A 22178-nucleotide genomic window follows, 5' to 3' on the forward strand; every position below is an offset into this window, starting at 1 on the left:
CACCGCCTCCGGGCAAGGCCACCCTAGCAGGCTACCTCTCCGCACCCAGCCGTTGTGGGGGTCTGGGTCCCTCCGGCAAGGGGAGCTGGGCTAAGCCCTGGGGGAGGACGTGGGGACTCTGAGAAGTAGCCTGCCTGCCCCGGAAATGTCATCAGCAGATGACACGGGACTTGTCAGCTGAACTGAGTGAAGCCAGCCGCGTCCCCCAGGTGGTCAGGCTGCCCTGCCAGCAGCCTGCCTGCGCTGCGCAAGTGGCGCTATTGTCCGCCCCGCCGCACCCGCCACCGCTCAGCATCCCTGGTTCCACTCCGGCACCTGCGCAGAGCAGAGCCTGCACCTGCACGGCCCTCCTGCGCCCTTAGCCAATGTGTGTATCGAGCTCTTGCCAGGTATTGGATGCTGTCGAGGCCTCCCTGCTTTCCTCGAGTCTACCCTGCACCCCCACATCGAAGCTCGGGCTCCTTCCTGCCCTTTCCATGAAGTCTTTTTTTTTTTTAGATTTTATTTATTTATTCATGGGAGACCCAGAAAGGGAGGCAGAGACACAGGCAGAGGGAGAAGCAGGCTCCCTGCAGGAAGCCTGATGCGGGACTCGATCCCCCGACCGGGGTCGAAGGCAGATGCTCAACCGCTGAGCCCCCGAGGCATTCCTCCATGACAAGTATTGTTAGGGTTTTCCTCTGCCTTCCTTTGGCTGCTCCCCGGGTCTGTCCCATTCACCGTCATGTTCTCAGCTTCCAGAACAGAGCCTGGCATGCCAGAGATCACACTGGGTGGACCATGGATCGGGCCAGTCCCGTCGTGGCCCTAATAGCATCCTAATAGGATTCTTCCTGGATTTACCCCAGACCCTGGGGTCTCTGATTCACCATCAGCCTTTGGAGGTCCTTAGTCCAGAGGCCACCGACCTCCACTGGAGCCAGGGGACACTGTGTGTTCACCTGTTGCGATGGGGAAGCGTGCTAAATGCTGCACACGGGTATGAGGTGTCCGGTGCCCGTCAGGGCCTCCATGCGTCCTACCTGCGCAGGTGTATCTGCAGTCATGATGTGAGACTCCTGGGGTCTGGGCCCTACCTCCGCTATTCTCCGGGATTTCAGAGGCCTCCCTGCATCGCCGCAGAGTCTCCCCATGTCCACGCACGTGTCTGAGTCCCTGCGTCTCTGGGCAGGCCTGTCTTCCTTCTTTGACATCGGCCAAGCCACGCCAGTCTCAAGTGTTTTAAGTTTTCCCTCCTGTGGGCCTCACAACAACTCTCTGAGGCGGGCATCGCTGAAAGGAGGCCCAGAGAGGGAGGTGACTTGCCCAAGGTCACACAGCCTGGCAAAGACGGAGGTCAGCTTGGTGCAGCCTGCAGAGCCCGGAGGCACACCGCACGCCGGGCAGCTGGGGCTGACCCCTTGTGTGCGGTGCACGGAGGCGGGAAGGGGCGGTCAGTGGTCATGCCTGTGTTTCCGAGGGTCACCCCCCTGCCCCTACGTGTCACCTGTGTGTGTATCTGAGGCTGGTGAGCCAGAGCTGCGCTGTTCCCTTGAAGCAGAGCCCTGGCTCTGCGTGTGCGCGTGCGCGTGCGCGTGTGTGTTCTCGCGTCTGAGGCCTGGCTCGGTCCCCGGGCGCCCCGCACCCCGGGCGGCCCGTCGCGGGCGGGGGGAGGGTCCCCTCTGCGGCGGCGCAGGCGGCTCGGACTACAAGTCCCGGCAGCCCGCGCGCGGGGCGGACGTGGGGCCGCAGTGGGCGGGGCCGGGCGGGCTGCGCGCACCCGACTGCGGCACCTTCCAGCCGCGCCGGCCGCCAGCTGCTGCAGGTGCCCCGTCCCCGCCCGCGCCCGCGCCCCCGCCCGCCCGCCGCCCGCGCCCCCAGCCTCCCGCCCGCGCCCCCGCCGCGGGGCATCGCGACGCCCGGGCCCGGGGCCACGGGCCGCAGCGTCGGGGCCGGCGATGAGCTCGCGGAGCCGGCATGAGCGCAGGTGAGTGCGCAGCTCGGGCCTCTCGGAACCGGGCGCGGGCCCGGGGCCGCCCGTCGACGCGCCGCCGCGCGACACCCCCACGCGGGCTCGTGGTTCAGGGGGGCGACCCCGGGGACGCCCCCTGCCCCCCGCCCCCGTCGTGGGGAGTGGGCGCCTGGCCCTTCCCAGACAGGCGCGGAGCCCGGCGGTGGCGGCGCACCGAGCCGAGCCCTGCCCGCCCTCCCGCAGCCCTGGGCGCTGTGCCCGAGGCCGACTGGGGTCCCCACTCCCTCTGCACTCCCTCTGCAACGACAGATGTCCAGGGAGGGGAAGACCCGCTGCATCCGGGGCCTCCGGGTGGTTGTTCCTCTTGGTTGCATGGACTGATGAATGAATGAATGAATGAGGTTGGAGAAGCCAGCGCTCTCGAATCTCAGGGTCACAGTGTCCCGGACACCAATGCCACTCTTGATCCCCTACCTCAGGCCCTCCCCCGAGGAAGCCCATCAACACCCAGGTCCAAGGACCACACCCTGCATGTTACCCATCCCAGACCATGCGACCCGAGCCCACCCTTTTTGGAGTCTAAATCCCCCCTGCTGTGACGGGAGCCAGGAGACCTCTCTTCTCCAGAAGGGTCCCATCTCCGCGTCAGTCACCCAGACCCCAGACCGCAGCAAACGGTCCACCAAAGGTTGAGCATCCTCGACAGCTGCACACACCCTCGGTTCTGGTCTCTCCCTCCCCGTCATCTCCCACCTCCCGTCCCACCCCACTGGAAGCTCAGAGTGCACCCCCCCCCCCCCACCGGGGAAGGAGCCGGAAAGCTGAGGAAAGACGCCCTCTGAACTCCAGAGCTGAAGATCAGGGCACTCCTAGCAGGTTGTTTCTCACACACACACACACACACACATCCCCTCTCGCCTGGCAGAGGAGAGGAGCTTCTGGCTGCAGGGGGAGGGGGGGAGCAAGGCAAGGGAGGAGGCAGCCCTGTTGTCTGGGCCCCTGCCAGGTCATCAGCAGGAAGCCAGGGCTTCCGCAGGAAACAAGAGGTTCTCAGATGGCTTTGACTCCAGCTCCTCCACTCCCCTGTGCTGGTGGCATTGCCCCGGGGCCGTGGAGTCAGGGTAGGTTCATGTCTAGCCTTGACCACCCATAGCTGTGTGACTGTGGACATAATAACCTCTCTGTGCCTCATGCTAAGTGGGATCCAAATCCATACTTTTCCTGGGGTGGCCGTGAGGATGAGTCCAGATGAATGTGTTCATTCAGACCCACTCCTTTGCAGCTTCTCCCTTTTGCAGCTGTATGACTCTGGGCCAGGTGCTCTGAAGCATCATTCCGCAGTTTCCTCTTCTGTAAAATGAGGTGATAATAGACCCTCCCTCTGAGGGCGATGCATGAAGATCAGTCCCTGGTATTCAGAAGAGCAATATAATCATCGTGGAAAGTATTCTCATCCCACACAGCCTGCTCGGGGCCACCCCGAGCTGGTATTACTAGAAGAGATCAGACACTGCCCTGGCCTTCCTGGGCCATCCCTGGGGAGGCTGAACCATAACTAGAGACAAACAAGCACTTCCGAGTGTTTTCACAGGTGTCCCCCTGGAGAGAGTGCCCTGGGCTTTGACCTTGCCTGGAGACTAGAGTTTTCCGCAGAAGGGACTTCCTCCGTCAAGCCTCTCTCTTTTTCTTCCTGGACTTGGGAGAGCACGCTGCTGCTCCTGAAATGAGGGGTGTGTGCTAGGCACCAGGACAAACCCCCCAGAGGGAACATTGTTGTGATCCCCAGGTGGTGGGAGGCGGGGAGTAAGCAGACCAGGGTCACACAAGGTGATCTCTGGCAGGGGCCCTTGACGAAGGAGCTCGCCCCTCTAACCTGGCCTCTGACTGCCCCAGAGGCAGGGTCAGTGACTCCGAGCCATTGCTTCCATGCTGTGTTATGGAAGCGAGATGTCCACACGGGTACTGGTTCGCTCATTCAGTTAATGGTTCCTGCGTCCCAGCCCCATGCCCGGCGCTGTGAGCAGGATGGGGATACCCTGTTCAAGCCTGATGGCAGGATGGCTGCCAGCGGGCATGACGGAGGCAGGTGGAGAGGACTTTGGAGCAACACAGACTGTGTCTAGCTGCTAGACACCTTAGGGGGCCAGCTGCCTCTGCAAAACCCAGTCTTCTCACCTATAAAATGGGATAAATTGCAGGACTGTTGCAGGATGAAATCAGATTAGCACCAGCGAAGTGACCCGCTCCGGGTGGCCCAGCATGCCATGCAGGCTTCTTCCCCATCCCTAGCCCGCCGGGGAGAAGCCGTTGAGTGTGCACAGGGGAGCAGGGGCACAGCTGTGGCTTCAGACAGGGTGATGGGAAAGTGGGAGGAGAGCCTGAGAAATGGGTCAGAGACGAGCCACACCTCCTTGGCAGGGAAGCCAGCAGCTGCCCGTGTACACATGCCCACGCTTCAGGAACTTCAGACACCCTGGGGCGGCTGCTGCTCACACTTTTTCATGTGCCAGCTGCTCAGGCTTACGCTCCTCGAGAGGGAAAATGAAGACCCAGAAAGGTTAAGGCACTTGCCTCCCAAAACACAGCCTGCCTCTAGGAGAGCCCAGGGCTCTGAGGGAGAAGCCCTGAGGTTGGGAGTGCGGTGGTTAAGAGCGTGGACGCTGGAGCCAGACCGCCTGGATCAGATGCCACCACTCACTGGCTCTGTGGCCCCTGGGCAACCTGCTACACCTCCTCCGGCCTCCGTTTCCTAAACTGTAAAATAGGGATAAAAGTAGTACCCTCTTCGTGGAATGGTGGTGAGGAATCCGTGAGTTAATGTACGTGAAGTTCATGTCAACCCCTCATAACCCCGAGGTGCTCTTCCCCTTGTGCCACGGAAACATTCAGGACCAGCCCTAAGGCCTGAAGCATGACCCACCGTGCCCCACTCAGGGAGCCGGCCTCTGCGGCAGGTGAAGGACTCTGGCAGAAAGACAGCTGGGACTCCAGTGGCCACTGGGACCGCCGCCTTTTGAAGTGGGGCAAGAGAGGTCTGTGGCTTTTTGGTGGCCAAGGACCTGAGAACCCAGCTTGCCAGGCTGTGTCACTTGTCCCAGAGGCCTGCTCCTCTGCCCCCCAGGCAGGGGGCTAGAGTGAATCACCCCTTTCCAGGCTCCAGCAGCGAGCAGAGGGGCCCCCCGCTGTGTGTCATCTGCAGGCCACTGCCAGGAAGGGGAAGAAATGCTCTCCTGACAAGCCTCACTCAAGTGGACGGGGCTGCCCCCCCCCGCCCCCGCCCCCCCCCCCCCAGAGTAAAAGGGACCGGACCGCCCCAGGAGAGCTGGGGCAGGGTCTCTGAGCCCCAGAGAAGGCTGACCTGGCCTCCTGCCCCCCCAGCTCTGAGCCTCTGCTGCTGGCTGGAGACCCCCCACGGTTGAGGGCTGCAGGCTGTGTGTGCGTGTGCGTGTCCATCCCCTGAGGCCCGGCTCTTCCTGGAGCTGGTGGCTCTGTTTGTTTTCTGAGTCAGCCGAGTGGACAGGGAGGGCCTGGCTGGAGGTGGGGCTTGGGTTGTTGAATCATGAAGTTCAGAGAGGCCTGGGGAGGCCTGGCCGGAAGCCCTGGCCTCCGAAAGTGCCCAATTGGGCCCTGAAAGCCGAGGATCCAGCCCCAGTTTCCTGGTTCCACCGTTTACCGGTGTATATGTGTGTGGCGGGGGGTCTTTGTCCCTCTGAGCCTCGTTGGTAAAATGAGAAAAAGGAGTCCACCTCCCCGTGTGGCTGGATTTGCGTGGAGGCATACAGTGGGTCTCGTCCCCTGGGAAGCGCTTCGGGGCTGTTGGCTGCTCTTACCGGCATGGCCATAGTAACTGTCACGACCGTCCATACGTAGGGCCGTGGGGCTGGGGTAGGAGAGCACGGGCTGCCTGGTCTGGCGGGGCCTCGTGCGTGGTGCAGCCCACGGAGACCACCACCCGGAGTCAGCCTGCCCGGACTCGCACCCTGACGCTGCCGGGTACTTGCTGCGTGATCTTGGCCGAGTTACTTAACCTCTCTGAGCCTCATTTTCTCCCCTAAGAAGGGGATAACAATTGAGCTCCCGCCGCAGGGTTCTTGTGTTAACGGTGGTAAAACGGGCCAGGAGCAGATGTCGCACACGGTGGGCTCTTGGAAGCGTTGGCTGCTCTGAAAGCTGCAGAAGCCCAGGTGTCTGGGGACGGAGCAGCTGAGGGCCTGGGGATGTTGTGACAGTGGCCTGGGACCCTCGGGGCTTGTGGGTGGAAACTGGCTGCGGTGGGGAAGGGGCAGGAGCTCAGAAAATCCGCAGGCCGCCCCCACCTGGCCTGCTGTGTGCCATCCCTCTGAGCGAACCCCGTGGGTGCCCAGCGCTGCTGCCAGAGGGGCCCCTGCGTGTCTCAGCCCCACAGGCGGCCCAGCGGTGGGGGCGGCGAGCCCAGGCCCTCTGCAGCCCTGGGACACCCGCCGGCCGCCTGCCCCGCCAGGACCACGGCTCTGCAGGAGGGGAGACAGGAAGAACAGGATTTCTGCAGTAGAGCCTCCTAGTGCTGGTCTCTGACCTCAGTTTTCTCGTCTGTAAAACGGGAGCGATAGTCAGCCCTTCCCCGCAGAGGGTTGAGTAAGCTGGTGCTCAGCTGGGACGTAGCAGCTTCTGTCCTCCCTCACCCCTCCTCTCTGCCCCCCCCCACTCCCACCTTCAGAGTGGGGGCCCCTTTCCTGCCTGCCATAAAGTCCAGACCCGACCTCTCAGCATCCCCTCGCCGCCAGGACTCTGCTGGGCACGGGAGTTGAACAGGGATAAGCAGCCCTGACCTCTGCCCTCCGGGTGGGGACTGGATGCAAAAGGGGGACACATGGTTCCCAGGGAGCGAGTAGCTTGGGGCTATTCCACAGGGCTGCGGAAGCTCGGGGCGCTCACCAGGCCTTGGGCCCCGATCCTGGGCCTGCACCCAGCCAGGGATAACCAGACGCACGAGGAAACCAGACTGGAATGAGCCAGCAGGACAGTCACATAACAGGCCCGCGAAGACTTGAGCCATTGGGTCTGTCGAACCAGTTCATAAAATAGCGATGCTTTGTTTTCTTTTCACTTCAAGTCTTTCATTGGCCCTGCCAGGTGCCAGCATTAGCAGAAATACAAAGGTTGTGCTTTTGCACTTAAAATAACCCGTTATCTCCCCGCTTGCCTCATCCCCGTGGTGTTTGTCTCCCACTGTAAGCCCGTAATCACACCTGAGCGCCGCGTTCCTGGCCCCAGACCCCCCTGACGCGCAGCTCCAGCAGCAGGCTGGCGTCTTCAGCGTCTCCAGGATCAGGCACTGCCAGGACTCTTGAGGGCACCCGGGTCCCGAGGCGGCTGGGCCCCATCACGGCCATGACCCCAGGGGCCTCACTCACCAGCAGGTGCCACTTCGGTTCATGCTAGAACCTTCGTCTCACGCAGCTGCAAATACAGTTGTCTTGAATAACCTTATCGTCCCTTTCCTGTGCTGCTCAGCGTCTAAAGGTTTGACTGCCTTTGGTCCTGGTTCTGACACCTTCCGCTTTTCAGGCCAAGGACCCAAAGCACCACAAGGATCTGTGCCACCTGCTGCTGCATTTTTCCAGGATGTGTGTCCAACCTGCTCCCATCCGCCCCTCCGTGCTGGTCCTTGGTCTCAGCAAGCTGGTTCTCAAAAGCTTTATTCTAGTAATTATGTGAAACCCCATCAGTGGAACACTGCTGCCAACCTCTGGAAACATTTCAGGGTTTTTTGTTTATTTAAGAGAGAAAGAGGGGCGCCTGGGTGGCTCAGTGGTGGAGCACCTGCCTTTGGCCCAGGGCGTGATCCTGGGGTCCTGGGATCGAGTCCCGCATCGGGCTTCCCACAGGGAGCCTGCTTCTCCCTCTGCCTGTGTCTTTGCCTCCCTCTCTGTGTCTCATGAATAAATAAATAAAACGTTTAAAAAGAGAGAGGATGCAGGGGGTGAGTGGGAGGGGGTGCAGAGGGAGAGAGCAAGTCCCAAGCAGGTTCCACTCCCAGCGTGGAGTCCGACATGGCTCGACCCCACTCTGAGATCATGACCCGAGCGGAATTCAAGAGTCAGATGCTCAACCCGCTGAGCCCCCCAGGCGCCCCGTACGTCAGTTTTAACAAAGGGCTCTGTACCTGAGGAATGGCAGGTGCAGTGGGGACCGTGTATCCCCGAGGTGTGACAGATGGGTTGGAGCAGTCAGGACGGCAGCTGTCCAGGAGAACTGCCCCTCCGACCTCAGCAGCTCCCACGTGGGGCCACCAAATGACGATGCTAATTTTATTTTAAGGTATAAGAGAGGGAGGAGCCCCCATGACCTGTCTCCCTTGCACCCGCAGACAGCAGCCCTCTCGTGGGCAGCACGCCCGCCGGCTATGGGACCCTGACGATAGAGACATCTGTAGATCCCCTCAGCTCCTCAGTTTCATCCGTGGTAGGTGGCGGGGTGGGCAGGGGAGGCTCCAGGCGCGCCCCCGCCCCGCGCCCACCCGGCCTGTCCGTCCGTCCGTCCGCAGAGGCTCAGCGGCTACTGTGGCAGTCCATGGAGGGTCATCGGCTATCACATCGTGGTCTGGATGATGGCAGGGATCCCTTTGCTGCTCTTCCGCTGGAAGCCGGTGTGGGGGGTGCGGCTGCGGCTCCGGCCCTGCAACCTGGCCCGCGCAGAAACACTCGTCATCGAAATAAGAGACAAAGAGGTGAGGCAGCTGGCGAGGGGAGCGCAGGGGAGGGGGTCTCAGCCCCATCTGGCCGCTCACCTCCTGTGGGACCGTGCACAGTTGTCCTCTCTCGGCCTCTGCTTTCCCATCCGAGCAATGGGCGGGAGAGGCAGTTGGGTGGCTCCCCAGGGCATCATGTATGTCCTTGGTCCCTGTTTTGTCCAGCGGGGGCCGCCGGGCGGCAGGGTGCACCTGGGAGAGGACCAGTGTCTCCTGGTATCAAGCCCCCACCTCTGTGTTCCAGGATAATTCCTGGCAGCTCTACACTGTGCAGGTGCAGACCGAGGCCATCGGTGAGGGCAGGTGAGGTGGCCCCGTCACCCTGCCCAGAAGCCCCGGCTCCCTGCCACGGAGGGACTGTGGCTGCATGGGATGGGGAGGTGCTGGCCCAGTTCCCAGGGCTCCACGGTAACCCCTGCCCGCTCCCAGCCTGGAGCTGCCGGCCCGGGGCCAGGCGGAGGATGGCCGGAGCCAGGCGGCCGTGGGGGCCGTCCCAGAGGGTGCGTGGAAGGACACCGCCCAGTTCTGCAAGAACGAAGAGGCCGTGAGTGCACAGCTGGCTTCCCCACGAGCCCTTAACCCTCCCTGGGCCTCAGTGCCACGCTCTGCACAACGGGAGGGTTGGAGTCCCCGTTCCCCACGCACCTCTGGTTCCTTTGCCCCAATGTCCGGGCTGCTGGGCCGAGCACCTCGGCACCTCCAGGCCTCCCTGCCTCTTTCCCGCAACACTGGCCTCTGCCCCTGCACCCCACCCCCAAGCTGTCTCCAGCCTCTTCTCTCTCCCACCCAGCAGCGGACGCTGCGATACTACCTCTTCCGGGGCCAGCGCTACGTCTGGATCGAGAGCCAGCAGGCCTTCTGCCAAGCCAGGTAGGGCTCAGGCCGGCACCGCGCGCTCCTGCTGGGTTGGGCCGAGAGGTGGCATGACGTGGCCCCGCGTGGACTCCACCCTGGGCTGCGCACCTCAGACCCCGGCGACGTGAGCAAGTTGCTGAGCCTCCCCGGCCTCGGAGTCCCTGTCTGTGCCCTGGGCAGAAAGAGAATCCCTAGCAGAGGCCTCCCAGGGTTATTTTGAGGGGCAAGTACATAAGCTTCGTGTAAAGGTTGGCTCAGCCTCAGGCCAAGGTGGCAACACTGAATCAGACCTTAGGCTCTGGACTCGGATCATCCGATTGGGGTCTCGTCCCCCCCGCCCCCGCCACCTACTAAGTGCTCAGTAACTGTGAGCTGCGTCTGCAGAGGTGAGTGCCCGGGGGACGTGGAGGTGGCACCAGCCTCTGCCACGTAGAGAAGCACAGCACGAATCGCTGACGGGTCTGTCACGTGGTAGGTGCCAGGCACTAGCCACGCGCGTTACATGGCTTCTCGTTTATCTGCCGTGGCCCTGTGTGGCAGGTGCTGTCACCATCCCCGTCCTGCCGATGAGAAGACAGGCGCAGAGAGGTTAAGTCACTTAGGGAAGGCATCGTCGTGAAGAACACGCCTGTCGCTAAATAATAGGGATTCTTGTCGCTCTTAACTGTTAATCATCATCCCTCACTGTTCTTCCTGGTTTGGGGCCCGACCAGGGGAACTGGAGGAAGTTAGACCCAGAGTTAGAGAGCTGCCTCCTCCCAGGAGCTCAGGGGGCCAGGAGGGGCCTGGAGCCCCGAGTCCCATAGGTAGGGGAGGCGGTGCCCAGGCCCCATCGCCCACATGTGTTCCCCGCCTCCCCCCCTCCCCCCAGCCTGCTGGACAACGGCCGCACCTGCGAGGACGTCCACCGCTCCTGCTCCGGCCTCAGCCTCCAGGACCAAGCCGTGAGGTGGGTGTGCTGCCCCGGACCAGGGGTGCCCTGCGCCCTGGGGACCCCTATCTTGCCCCCCTGAGCATGGCCTTCTGGTCACCTGCCTTCTCTGGGCCTTGGTTTCCCTGGCTGTAAGATGAGCTCTGTTGCCCTTGGAGGGTCCGGCCGCCACTGCCCCCTCCATCTTTTGGCCCGGCCACTTCTCTTACAGGAAGACCATCTACGGCCCCAATGTCATCAGCGTGCCGGTCAAGTCCTATCCCCAGCTGCTGGTGGACGAGGTAGGACTGTCCCTGGGCTGCACCCCGGCTCTGGCTTCGATTGGTGGTGTGGCCCTGGCTGGGGGCTTGCCCTTTTAGGGCCACTTGCCAGTGGCAGGCCGGAGCAGCTGTCCCCTCCTCCGTAGGGGAGAGTCACCTCAGAGCCAGCCCCGTCAGCTCAGGGCGAGGAATTGGAGGCTGTGGTCCAGGCTGGGGCTGGGAGTAGAGGCCGGGAGACGAGGCCACACAGCCCCGGCCTTTCCTGGCCTTGCTGCACCTAAGCCACCTTCACCCTCTGGCAGCTGCATGAGTAGGGACACAGTTCACACACCAAGGACCCAAGCTTCAGAGAGGTGACGTGGCCTAGGGGACAGTGGGGAGCCATGAGCCGGACGCCCCGGAGGACACAGAACCTCCCGGCCTTCTGAGCCAGCGGCGGACGCCCACGAAAGTCACACTGGCTCCTGGAGTCGGGCTCGTGTACACCCCGGGCAGCCACATGGGGGCCGCGTGGTTCAGGGCCAGTGACCTGACCCTTTTGTGCCTCGGTTCCCTCATCTGCAAATGGAGTGTGGAATTGTCACCACCACTGGATGACACTTAGATGACGGGCTTAGCAGGGGCCTGGCTGGCATCTCAGTGTCTGTGTCCTCTTCAGAGCAGAGAAGCTAAGGGCCCCGGGGCCTTTGGGGGCGCTGAGCGGGGCCACGGGCCGGCCCCCCGGGGACACGAGCCCTGATGCTGCTTCCCCGCCCCTCCCCAGGCACTGAACCCCTACTATGGGTTCCAGGCCTTCAGCATCGGGCTGTGGCTGGCCGACCGCTACTACTCGTACGCCCTGTGCATCTTCCTCATCTCTACCGCCTCCATCTGCCTGTCGCTCTACAAGACCAGAAAGGTGGGTGCGTGAGGGGGATGGCCGGGGCGGGCAGGTCCCCACGGGGGGCCGCCCCCACCCACTCCCCATGTGCCCCCTGCCCACAGCAAAGCCAGACTCTGAGGGACATGGTGCAGCTGTCCGCGAGGGTGTGCGTGTGCCGGCCCGGGGGAGGTGAGAGCTCGGCGGGGGCGGGGGGGAGGGAGGCTCTGGGGTGGGGGTTGGGCCCGGGCCACGCTGAGGCCCCCGCTTGCCTGCAGAGGAGGAATGGGTGGACTCCAGCGAGCTGGTGCCCGGAGACTGCCTGGTGCTGCCCCGGGAAGGCGGGCTGGTGCCCTGCGACGCGGCCCTGGTGGCTGGCGAGTGCGTGGTCAACGAGAGCTCCCTGACAGGTCAGCCCCAGCCCCTGGCCTCTGCCCCCGCCCTCCCTGCCCTCGGCCTCCCTACCCCTGACCCTCTGCCCCCAGCCTCCCAGCCCCCGGCCTCCCTACCCCTAGCCTCTCAGCCCCTGGTCTCCCAGCCCCTGGCCTCCTAGCCCCTGGCCTCCCTATCCCTGGCCCTTTGCCCCTGGCCTCCCTGCTCCCGGCCCACTGCTCCTGGTCTCCCAGCCCCCAGCCTCCCAGCTCCTGGCCTCCCTGCCGCCCGCCTCCCTGCCCCTGGCTTCCCTGCCGCCCGCCTCCCAGCCCCCAGCCTCCCTACCCCTGGCCTCCCAGCCCCTGGCCTCCCTACCCCTAGCCTCTCAGCCCCTGGTCTCCCAGCCCCTGGCCTCCCAGCCCCTGGTCTCCCAGCCCCCAGCCTCCCAGCCCCTGGTCTCCCAGCCCCCAGCCTCCCAGCCCCTGGTCTCCCAGCCCCTGGCATCCCTACCCCTGGCCCTTTGCCCCGAGCCTCCCAGCCCCTGGCCTCCCTGCCGCCCGCCTCCCTGCCCCTGGCTTCCCTGCCGCCCGCCTCCCTGCCCCTGGCTTCCCTGCCACCCGCCTCCCTACCCCCAGCCTCCCAGCCCCCGGTCTCCCAGCCCCCCGCCTCCCTGCCCCCAGCCTCCCTGCCGCCCGCCTCCCTACCCCCGGCCCCCTAGCCCCTGGCCTCCCTGCCCACTGGGCCCTCTGCCCCTGGTGTTTCTATTTCCCTTCTGCTCTCGAGTGACAATCCTGGGTTGCTAACCCTGCACCCCGCGGCCACTCCTCCAGGCAGCGTCCTAGGGCAGAAGCGCCCCCACCCCCCTGCGGTGTGTTGGTTTGAGTCATAAAAGTGATGCAGCTCGTTACAGAATAGTTCCAAGAGTCCAAACGTCTCCCCGCCCCGCTGTATCCATGTGCACACATTCCTGGTCCCTGGCTGGCACCCATCCTTCCGGGATTGTCTGGCTGCCTCTTTATGGCCTTTGTCTTGAGTCTCAGTGTCCCACTCTGTGAAATGGGGGCAATGATGCCTGCATGTATGGTTGTAAGAATTAAGTGGGACCTGAGGGCTTATGAAACGATTCTGTGCTTGATTCTTGGGTTGGTGGTGGGAAGGAGTGGCATGGAGACCCCTCACAGGCCTCCTGCCCCATCCCTCCCAGGGGAGAGCGTTCCGGTTCTAAAGACGGCCCTGCCGGAGGGACCTGTGTCCTACTGCCCAGAGACCCACCGGCGCCACACACTCTTCTGTGGGACCCTCGTCCTGCAGGCCCGGGCGTTCGTCGGACCCCACGTCCTGGCAGTGGTGACTCAGACAGGTGGGAAGCAGGGAGGCAGGAGGGGATGCTGGGCTCATGCCACCGGGTCGGGCAGGGGCCATCTCTGCCGCTGTCCTACTGGGGGACCCTGGGCAAGTCCCCCACACCTCCAGCATGCGTGCGGTCGGCTGACGTGCGCAGGGCTGTGGCCAGCAAGCAGGAGCCCACCCCTTAGGAAGGGAACAGCCCTGTACGACGCCGGCAGGCTCTTGTCACGTGGGAACTGGCCCTAGCGTCACCAGACTTGAGTTTTTCACTAAGAGCCACATATCCGGATTTTTAAAAAGTGAAACCGCCCACTTCATAGATACCGTCCACTCGTTCCATTTTCGCTAAGCCCCATGAGGGCCGGCAAGACCCGTGGGCCGTCACGAGTCACCCCACACTGGGTGATGCCTCCTCCCAGGAGCAGCAGGTCTCACAGCCCCCAGTGTGGTGCGGGAAGGCAGGGGCCGGGAGGGCCTGTCCTGACCCTCGCCACCCCCACCCCCCGGTTGCTCCCAGGGTTCTGCACAGCAAAAGGGGGCCTGGTGAGCTCCATCTTGCATCCCCGGCCCATCGACTTCAAGTTCTACAAACACAGCATGAAGTTTGTGGCTGCTCTCTCTGTCCTGGGTGAGTGACCCCCTGCACTGCCTTCTGCTGGTGCCCCTCTCCCCCAAGCCCTATCCCAAATCCCGCTGAGCCCTTGCTGTCTCCCCAGCTCTCCTCGGCACCGTCTACAGCATCTTCATCCTCCACCGCAACCGGGTGAGCCTCGGGGACCGGGCAGGGGCGGCCGGCGGGGACCCGGGGCCAGCCTGGCCCCTGGAGTCACGGTGCCTCCCGCCAGGTGCCTCTGAATGAGATCGTGATCCGGGCTCTGGACCTGGTGACGGTGGTGGTGCCACCCGCGCTGCCCGCTGCCATGACCGTGTGCACACTCTATGCCCAGAGCCGGCTGCGGAGCCAGGGCATCTTCTGCATCCACCCGCTGCGCATCAATCTGGGGGGCAAGCTCCAGCTCGTGTGTTTTGACAAGGTGGGGGCCGCGGGGCGGGGGCCGCGGGCGCCCCAGCCAGGCCTCCATGCCTGCATTCCTCAGTCAGCAACGCAGGCTGCTGCCTGGTGCCAGGTCCTGTCCTGGAGCCGGAAACGCCCAGAGACCCCGCACCCCCCGGCCAGCTCCCACACACGCCCGGCTCCCAGTCTGGCAGGCAAGACCGTCTGAGGTCACTTAGTCGTTCCCTGGTGCTGCTCTTGGCGCCGAGACCCAGCAGAGACCCCCCCACCCCCCAAGAATAAGCGGATCAGGGCCCACAAAGAGCCGCAGGTGGTGATGGCTTTGGGGGAGGACTTGAACTGGGTAACGTGATAGGTGGGACGTGGGGGTCATTCCCTCAGGGAATGCTCCTCTTTGACCTCAATGATGGGGGGAACCCGAAGACGGGAGGCAGGGCAGGCGGGGGCCGGGGAGCAGTCAGCTCCTCGGAGGAACAGACGGGGTGCCTGGGCACTGGGAACAGTGGGGACTCGGGCGGGACGGGGGGGCTGGGCAGCCCCATTGGCGAGGTTGGACGTTAATTATTCTGAGGGCCCTGGGGGCCCCAGTGAGTCTTGAAACTGAGTAGTGGGGCCTGATCGGGTCCTCGGAGCCCCCAGGCTGGCGAAGGAGCCGGACGTGTACCTGGGCAGCTGCATCCGAGCGTGGGGAACGCGGGCGCTCACTCGCTCGCCCGTTCAGCACGCACACCGTGCGCCGGGTGTGGCCAGGCCCTCTTCCTGGCCCCGTGACAAACAAGTGATAGGGTCGCGAAGTGGTCGTGGGTGGGAGCCCGAGGCAGGGGCCACCTGACCTGCCGTAGGGTGAAGGAAGACTTCCTGGAGGCAGCGGTGCCGGACAGAGGAATCGGGGGTTGGGGGGAGCGGCCCTGGCAGAGGGACCGCCTCTGGCTCCTGCTCTGGCTCCCGGGATTCCCAGGGGCCCCCGCTGGCCCGGGGTGTGGGCGCCCAGCGCAGCCGCACACAGCTCCTCCCGGGACTCATCACTGGCCCGCCCCTTGCCCCCTGCAGACGGGCACCCTCACGGAGGACGGCTTGGATGTGATGGGTGTGGTGCCCCTAAAAGGGCAGGCGTTCCTGCCTCTGGTCCCAGAGCCCCGCCGCCTGCCCGTGGGGCCCCTGCTCCGAGCGCTGGCCACCTGCCATGCCCTCAGCCGGCTCCAGGACACCCCCGTGGGCGACCCCATGGACCTCAAGATGGTGGAATCTACTGGCTGGGTGAGGAGGCCGAGCAGGTCAGCCCCTGCCTCTGGGCAGCTGGGCTCTAACCAACCCCGCCTGGTCTTCATTCCAGGACTTCGGGTGGCATCCATTGTGCCACCATCATTAATAATGGCCGAGGCCACGTGCGAGCACCCACTTTGTGCCAGCACCCCGCGGCCCGGGCCTTGGCTCGTGCTCCTCCTGTAGCCCAGGAAGGAAGCTTCCAAACCTGCCTCGCAGGGAGGAAGCCCAGGCCGAGGGAGATTTGGAATAACTTGTCCAAGGTCACCCTGCAACTTGTAAGTGGCAAAGCCAGGGTTTGGACTTGGGTCCATCCGACTCCAAAGCCCATGTTCTTGACTTCCATCTGGTCTCCCGTGAAGGAAGTCTTCCACGAGTCTAACTTGCCTCTGCCGCCGCCTCCCTCCGGGGGCCGAGGATGGGCTGCCCGGGGCCAAGCCAGTGCCCGGCCCGACGGAGGCCAACCTTCCCTGCCTGCCTCCCAGGTCCTGGAGGAGGGGCCGGCTGCAGACTCCGCGTTCGGGGACCAGGTCTTGGCGGTGATGAGACCCCCGCTTCAGGAGGCCCAGCTGCAGGGCAGGGTGAGTGGCGGGGGCCGGGGAGCAGTGGCTGGGGAGGGGGGCTCCACAGGCCGGCCCTTCAGCTGCCCCTCCGTCTCCCTGCAGGAGGAGCCCCCGGTACCCGTGAGCATCCTCAACCGCTTCCCCTTCTCGTCAGCCCTGCAGCGCATGAACGTGGTGGTGGCGTGGCCGGGAGCTGCTCAGCCGGAGGCCTACGTCAAGGGCTCCCCGGAGCTGGTGGCAGGCCTCTGCAACCCGGAGACAGGTGGATGGGGGGGCCGCGGCCCAGATGGGGGTGGGCCCCCAGCCTCCCACCCCCTCGTCCCAGCGACCCCTTGCCTCTCCCTGGCAGTGCCTGCAGACTTCGCCCAGATGCTGCAGAGCTACACGGCCGCCGGCTACCGCGTCGTGGCCCTTGCCAGCAAGCCGCTGCCCATCGTGCCCAGCCTGGAGGCCGCTCAGCAGCTGAGCAGGTGGGCTGGCCCTGCCCCAGCCCCTGGGACTGTGCCTCGGGCCCTCTGCAGGCAGAGCCCTGGGCAGATGTCCTTGCCCGTGGCTGGGGGGGGGGGCCTTGGCCGCTGCATGCCCTCTGACCCGGTCTGCCCACCCTCCAGGGATGCCGTGGAGCGGGAGCTGACCCTCCTGGGGCTGCTGGTCATGAGGAACCTGCTGAAGCCCCAGACCACACCGGTCATCCAGGCTCTGCGGAGGACCCGCATCCGCACCGTCATGGTGACAGGTGCCCCTGGCCACGGGGCCGGGGTCAGGAGGGCAGAGGGAAGGGCACGCAGCACCCCTTCTTTTCGGGCCCCTGCTTCAGGCCAGGCCCCTTTCACACGTTTCTCGGTCTTCACAGTGTCCCTCCTAAGTGGAAATCATCCTTCCACTTGCCCAGGGTGGAAGGTGAGGCCCGGAGGAGTAGAACGACCTCCAGAGGCCCTGCGGGTGGTGCTGACCTGCCTGGGTTCCGGCTCTGTGCCCGCTGGGCCACTTCTCCGCGTTTCAGCTCCCCCTAGAGGAGATGGGGGATTATGTCACCCTGGAAAGTGGTGATAGTTTCATGGAGCAAGAGAAGATTCTAGCCAGGGCAACACGGGGAGGGGCCCAGTAGGTCTGTGTCCTCCTCGTCCTCCCCGTCCCTGCGTGCACAGACGCACACACGCACACACCCTTCCCAGCGAAGTCCATACCACTAAGTGGTATGTGTGGGACATTGGCCCAGGTCCCCACTGTCCCCTAAGACCTTCATAGGTTTCATAGGTGAGGAAGGCGGGGCTCAGAGACCTTGATGAACCTGCCTGAGCTCACCCCACCAGGCGCGGCACACAGACCGCGTCTGGCCTCTGTCTCATCTGTGAGGGTGGCCCCCCGGGCCGCCGCTGGGCTCTCACCTTGCCCCCACATTCCTAGGGGACAACCTGCAGACGGCAGTCACCGTGGCCCAGGGCTGCGGCATGGTGGGCCCCCAGGAGCGTCTGGTCATCATCCACGCCACCCCCCCTGAGCGGGGCCAGCCTGCCTCCCTCGAGCTCCTGCCGTTGGAATCCCCTGCAGCCGTGAACGGGGCTAAGGTGAGGCTGAACCGGGGCTCCAGCCGCGAACCCCACTGATGACCCCGCCCTGTGTCACCTGACCCAGGCCCCAGCTCTCTCGGGGGTGGGCAGGGGAAGCTGAGCTGAGCTTCCCGGGCCCCCAGGATCCCGACCAGGCCGCAAGCTACACCATGGAGCCAGACCCCCGATCCAGCCACCTGGCCCTCAGCGGGTCCACCTTTGGTGTCCTTATGAAGCACTTCCCCAAGCTGCTGCCCAAGGTAGGGCTGCCCCTGAGCCCCTCTGGTGGCTCGAAGCCGCCCCCGCGCCCCGCTCCCTCCTCGTGGCTCTCCCGCCCCGACCCTGCCACTGCCTCAGTCTCCCCTGTCTCCCTGTGCTCTCAGATCCTGGTCCAGGGCACTGTCTTTGCCCGCATGGCTCCCGAGCAGAAGACAGAGCTGGTTTGTGAGCTCCAGAAGCTCCAGTGAGTAGCAGGCGAAGGACCTGCAGGGGGCAAGCCAATCCCTGGCGGCGGCTGCGGTGCGTGGCATCATGATGCATGAGCCCCCCGCCCCCCCCACCCCCCCCCGGCAGGCGTTAGGAGTCATCATCACCTTCTGGGAGAACCCAGACAGGCTCTTCTGGGTCCCTCACACCAAAAGTAGTCATTGCCTCAGTTTACTGAGCACCCGGGATGTCCCAGGCACAAAGGCCAGCAGGGCCCCAGCCCTTCCCACATGCGGGCAGAGGGGTGGCTGCACAGACGGGAGGCGCCTCACGGGCTCCAGCCAGGCCCCCTCTGTGCAGGTACTGCGTGGGCATGTGCGGGGACGGCGCCAATGACTGCGGGGCCCTGAAGGCAGCCGACGTGGGCATCTCGCTCTCCCAGGCTGAGGCCTCGGTGGTCTCGCCCTTCACCTCCAGCACGGCCAGCATCGAGTGTGTGCCCATGGTCATCAGGTGAGGCGGGCAGGGGCCGGAGGGGCGCCCCTCAGGGCCCGCCAGCCAGCCTGGGCGCCCGTAACGCCCCTACCCTGCTCCCAGGGAAGGCCGGTGTTCCCTCGACACCTCGTTCAGCGTCTTCAAGTACATGGCTCTGTACAGCCTGACCCAGTTCATCTCCGTCCTGATCCTCTACACGGTGAGTGGGCCAGAGCCCGCTGCCGGGAGCAGGCCCAGAGCCAGGACGCTCAGCAGCGTGGCCTCAGCCCAGCGGGTTCTGAGATGCATGGCGTGGCCTCAGACCCCACCCTGCCGCTTTCTAGCCGGGTGGCTTGGGCGACTCCTGAACCTCGGGTGGCGAGGCGCCGAGCACAGTGCCTCATGCACACAGTAGGTCCTCAGAAGTGGGGCAGCTGTCCTGTGCTAACATGTCCCTGTCCTCCGGGAGCTCCCGTCTGCAGGGGAGACTGAGGCAGAGCCCACGCAGGGCCGGAGACAGGATGCACCCATTGCCCTGCTCGCCTGGCTCAGACCTTGGCCATGTCACAGCAGTTTAGAGGGCACCTCCCTGGCTCCGCTCTGAGCACATGCGCCTTCTCCCCCCGCCCCCCCGGGAAGCCAGGCGACACAGTGGGGCAGCGCCGATCTCATGCTAGTATCTGTCCCTGCATCCACCGAGAACCGTGGTGTCTTCTGGCGACCGAGGGGTTTGGCGGGGGCTAAGCGCCCCCCAGCCTGGGAGCTTCCTGTGGGCAGGAGGAAGCCACCCCATCACTTTCAGGCCTCCTCCCTCAGACTGGAGGAGGGACACCCTGAAGGCAGGGCAGCGGCTTCCCCATCAGACTGGGAGTTCCCCAGAGCTAGGAGGCTGCTGCCCCCACCCTCAGGCCGCAGGGCAAGAGCCACACCTCCCCCCTCCCGCCACCTCCTGAGGGCCCTCCAGGTGCCCCCTGCCATCCGCCCTCTGCCCTCCCTCCCCTGCCGGCAGATCAACACCAACCTGGGTGACGTGCAGTTTCTGGCCATCGACCTGGTCATCACCACCACGGTGGCGGTGCTCATGAGCCGCACGGGGCCGGCGCTGGCGCTGGGGCGGGCACGACCCCCGGGGGCCCTGCTCAGCGTCCCTGTGCTGAGCAGCCTCCTGCTGCACGTGGTGCTGGTGGCCGGCGTGCAGCTGGGAGGCTACTTCCTGACCGTGGCCCAACCCTGGTGAGTCGGGGGCCGCCCGCGGAGCCCACCCCTGCCCTCCGCAGGCCCGTTCGCGACCCCGGGTCTTCGTGCCGCCAGGTTCGTGCCTCTGAACAAGACCGTGCCCGCGCCCGACAACCTGCCCAACTATGAGAACACCGTGGTCTTCTCCCTGTCTGGCTTCCAGTACCTCATCCTGGCCGCAGCCGTGTCCAAGGGGGCGCCCTTCCGCCGGCCTCTCTACACCAACGGTACCGCTGCTGCCCGGCAGGCCGGGTGCGGGGGGAGGGACGGGCTGGGGGGTCTGGCGCCCGTGGGGGGCCCCCCTGGACTCATGCCGCCCTCGCCCCCAGTGCCCTTCCTGCTGGCCCTGGCGCTCCTGGGCTCCATCCTGGCGGGCCTCCTCCTGGTCCCTGGCCTCCTGCAGGGCCCACTGGCGCTGAGGAACATCGCCGACACCTGCTTCAAGCTGCTGCTGCTGGGCCTGGTGGCCTTTAACTTTGTGGCGGCCTTCGTGCTGGAGGTGGGGCTCGCCCTGGGTTGGGGGACAGAGGGGCCCTGGGGGGTGGCCTCAGTCACAGCTGCCCCTCTGCGCCCTCCCCGTCCTCCGCAGAGTGTGCTGGACCAGTGCCTCCCGGCCTGCCTGCGGCGGCTCCGGCCCAAAAAGGCCTCAAAGAAGCGCTTCAAGCAGCTGGAGCGGGAGTTGGCCGAGCAGCCCTGGCCGCCGCCCACCGGGCCCGTGAGGTAGCGCGGCCTGGCCACCCCGGACGCCCGATCTCCCTGCCTCTGAGCCACCGACTGGGACCCACCTCCAGAGACAGCCACCGCCCGGAGGTTGGCAGATGTCCTGCTCCTGTCCCGCATCTGCCCGCCCCGGCCCCCCTGCCCTCAGCTGGAGAAATAATATTGTCCCCCCACTTCAGACATCCTGTGTAGACGACAGCCCCCCGCCCCCCCCGGAGCCGCTGTCAGTGTAGCAAATAAAGTCATGATATTTTCCTGGCGCAGCCTGTCTCCTATGTGGCACCACGAATGGGTGTCCAGCTGGTAGCCCCTAGCATGGGTCTGCTCCTGGCACCCCTGATTTTTGAGATCACATTGGGCGACTCCCCTCTCTGGGCCTCCGTTTGTTCATCTGACAGGAACGATATTTGCGGGTTGAGCCCATGGCTCGTGTTCCCTTTAGCACCTCACGTGTGTCGTCGTTCAGTCCTTGCCGCTGTGGAGTCTCGTCCCCGTTCTCCAGATAGAGAAACTGAGGCTTAAGAGGCCACGTGCGTAGTCAGAGGTGGGGCCAGCTGGCTCGGACTCCAGCATCCACACTCTTACTCCTGCCTTCCTGTGGGGGCAGCAGGAGAACAGACTTGTGTCCCCCAAGAGCCAGCGGCTCCGAGACATTGAACGGGACCACTTCCCTTCGGCCCCCACCCCCCCGCACCCCATGATGAGTTTGTGGCCCAGTTACCCTCTCGGATGAAAGTCCAGGCTCCAAGCCCACATCTCTCTCAGCCCGAGCCACGTGCACTGTCCCCCCGGGGAAGGTGGGTGCTTCTGACCTCATCCCACTAGCGGGACACTGGCCAAGCCCTGCCCTGGAGAGGCCACACGGTCATCCGGCCCGTCTGCGCTGGGCAGGAGTGAGCAGGAAAGCAGGACTGCCTCCTGCCCCCCCCCCCAGCCCCACCTGGCTCCCCTGGCGGGAGGGAGCTCCGTAAGTGTGGAGTCAAACTGAGAAGGTGGGGTGAGGGGTGTGAAAAAGCAGCTTCCAATAAGGGGCGCAGCCGTAGGCCCACACTGGGCACAGAGGCACCGGGCAGCCCAGTTTGGGGTGGTCGGTGTGTGAGCGGCCAGCAGGGAAGGAGCAAATCTCCAGGGTCGTGGGGAGAAGAGTGTCTGCACCCACTACACCCTCCCCAAAGAGCTGCCGCCCCCTGCTCAGGTCCTCAGGGTCAGGGGAGGGGCTCGAAGCCCCGGAGAGGATCTGGGGGCCTGGCCCCGGGAGTGGGAAGCTGTGGGGCTCCGTTGCCCCCTCTGTGGAGCGCAGGGGACAGCGTGACTGCCAGGTGCGTCCTCCTCCCCTAGTGGAATTAACCTAGAAAGCGCAGGGAGGGCGCCAGGTGTCCAGACTCTGCTCTTGGGCGGCAGACCCCGGGGAGGGCCCGGCTGGTGTCCATTCCTTCCTTCCTTCCTTCATTCATCCCTTTAACACACCAGCACCAGGGAACAAATGATGCATGGGACTTACGGAGTTTCTGCCTAATAGGACTCGGAGTTCAAGGAACAGGCAGTTGCGGGGTGCGTGACTGGGGGAAGGGAGATCCCCGGGCTCCCCGGCCCAGGCAGGAGCCCACACCCCAGCCAGCCAGCCTC

At 64.8% G+C, this 22178-nt stretch overlaps 1 protein-coding gene across 5 annotated transcripts; it reads left to right on the forward strand.

Moving 5' to 3' along the window:
- The first annotated feature begins 1857 nt into the window (after positions 1–1857).
- Positions 1858–20815, forward strand: ATP13A2 (ATPase cation transporting 13A2). 5 transcript variants are annotated; one of them, XM_038531834.1, is made up of 29 exons: positions 1858–1966; positions 8301–8395; positions 8478–8660; positions 8926–8984; positions 9111–9225; positions 9472–9551; positions 10408–10485; positions 10679–10748; positions 11491–11625; positions 11712–11778; positions 11865–11996; positions 13163–13318; positions 13823–13933; positions 14022–14068; positions 14151–14339; positions 15371–15577; positions 16069–16164; positions 16249–16408; positions 16496–16616; positions 16758–16882; positions 17554–17714; positions 17840–17956; positions 18080–18159; positions 18483–18635; positions 18720–18816; positions 19606–19829; positions 19908–20059; positions 20162–20331; positions 20422–20815. In XM_038531834.1, the coding sequence occupies exons 1-29, from the start codon at positions 1957–1959 to the stop codon at positions 20554–20556; spliced, it is 3525 nt and encodes a 1174-aa protein (XP_038387762.1). In that variant the 5' UTR covers positions 1858–1956; the 3' UTR covers positions 20557–20815. The 5 variants fall into 5 exon arrangements, with proteins under 5 accessions (XP_038387762.1, XP_038387764.1, XP_038387763.1 ...); XM_038531836.1 differs by having other exon boundaries at positions 11518–11625; XM_038531835.1 differs by having other exon boundaries at positions 9475–9551.
- The last annotated feature ends 1363 nt before the right edge of the window (positions 20816–22178 follow it).

The sequence above is a fragment of the Canis lupus genome, chromosome 2, assembly GCF_011100685.1.
Source record: "Canis lupus familiaris isolate Mischka breed German Shepherd chromosome 2, alternate assembly UU_Cfam_GSD_1.0, whole genome shotgun sequence".
In the NCBI taxonomy this organism is placed as follows: domain Eukaryota; kingdom Metazoa; phylum Chordata; class Mammalia; order Carnivora; family Canidae; genus Canis; species Canis lupus.

Bases quoted from the DNA above. Each gene is read 5' to 3' on its own strand.
- ATP13A2 (XM_038531834.1), top strand. The intron at 8,396-8,477 runs GTAGGTGGCGGG...GTCCGTCCGCAG, and splicing joins GCTCCTCAGTTTCATCCGTG to AGGCTCAGCGGCTACTGTGG. The intron at 20,332-20,421 runs GTGGGGCTCGCC...CGTCCTCCGCAG, and splicing joins TGGCGGCCTTCGTGCTGGAG to AGTGTGCTGGACCAGTGCCT.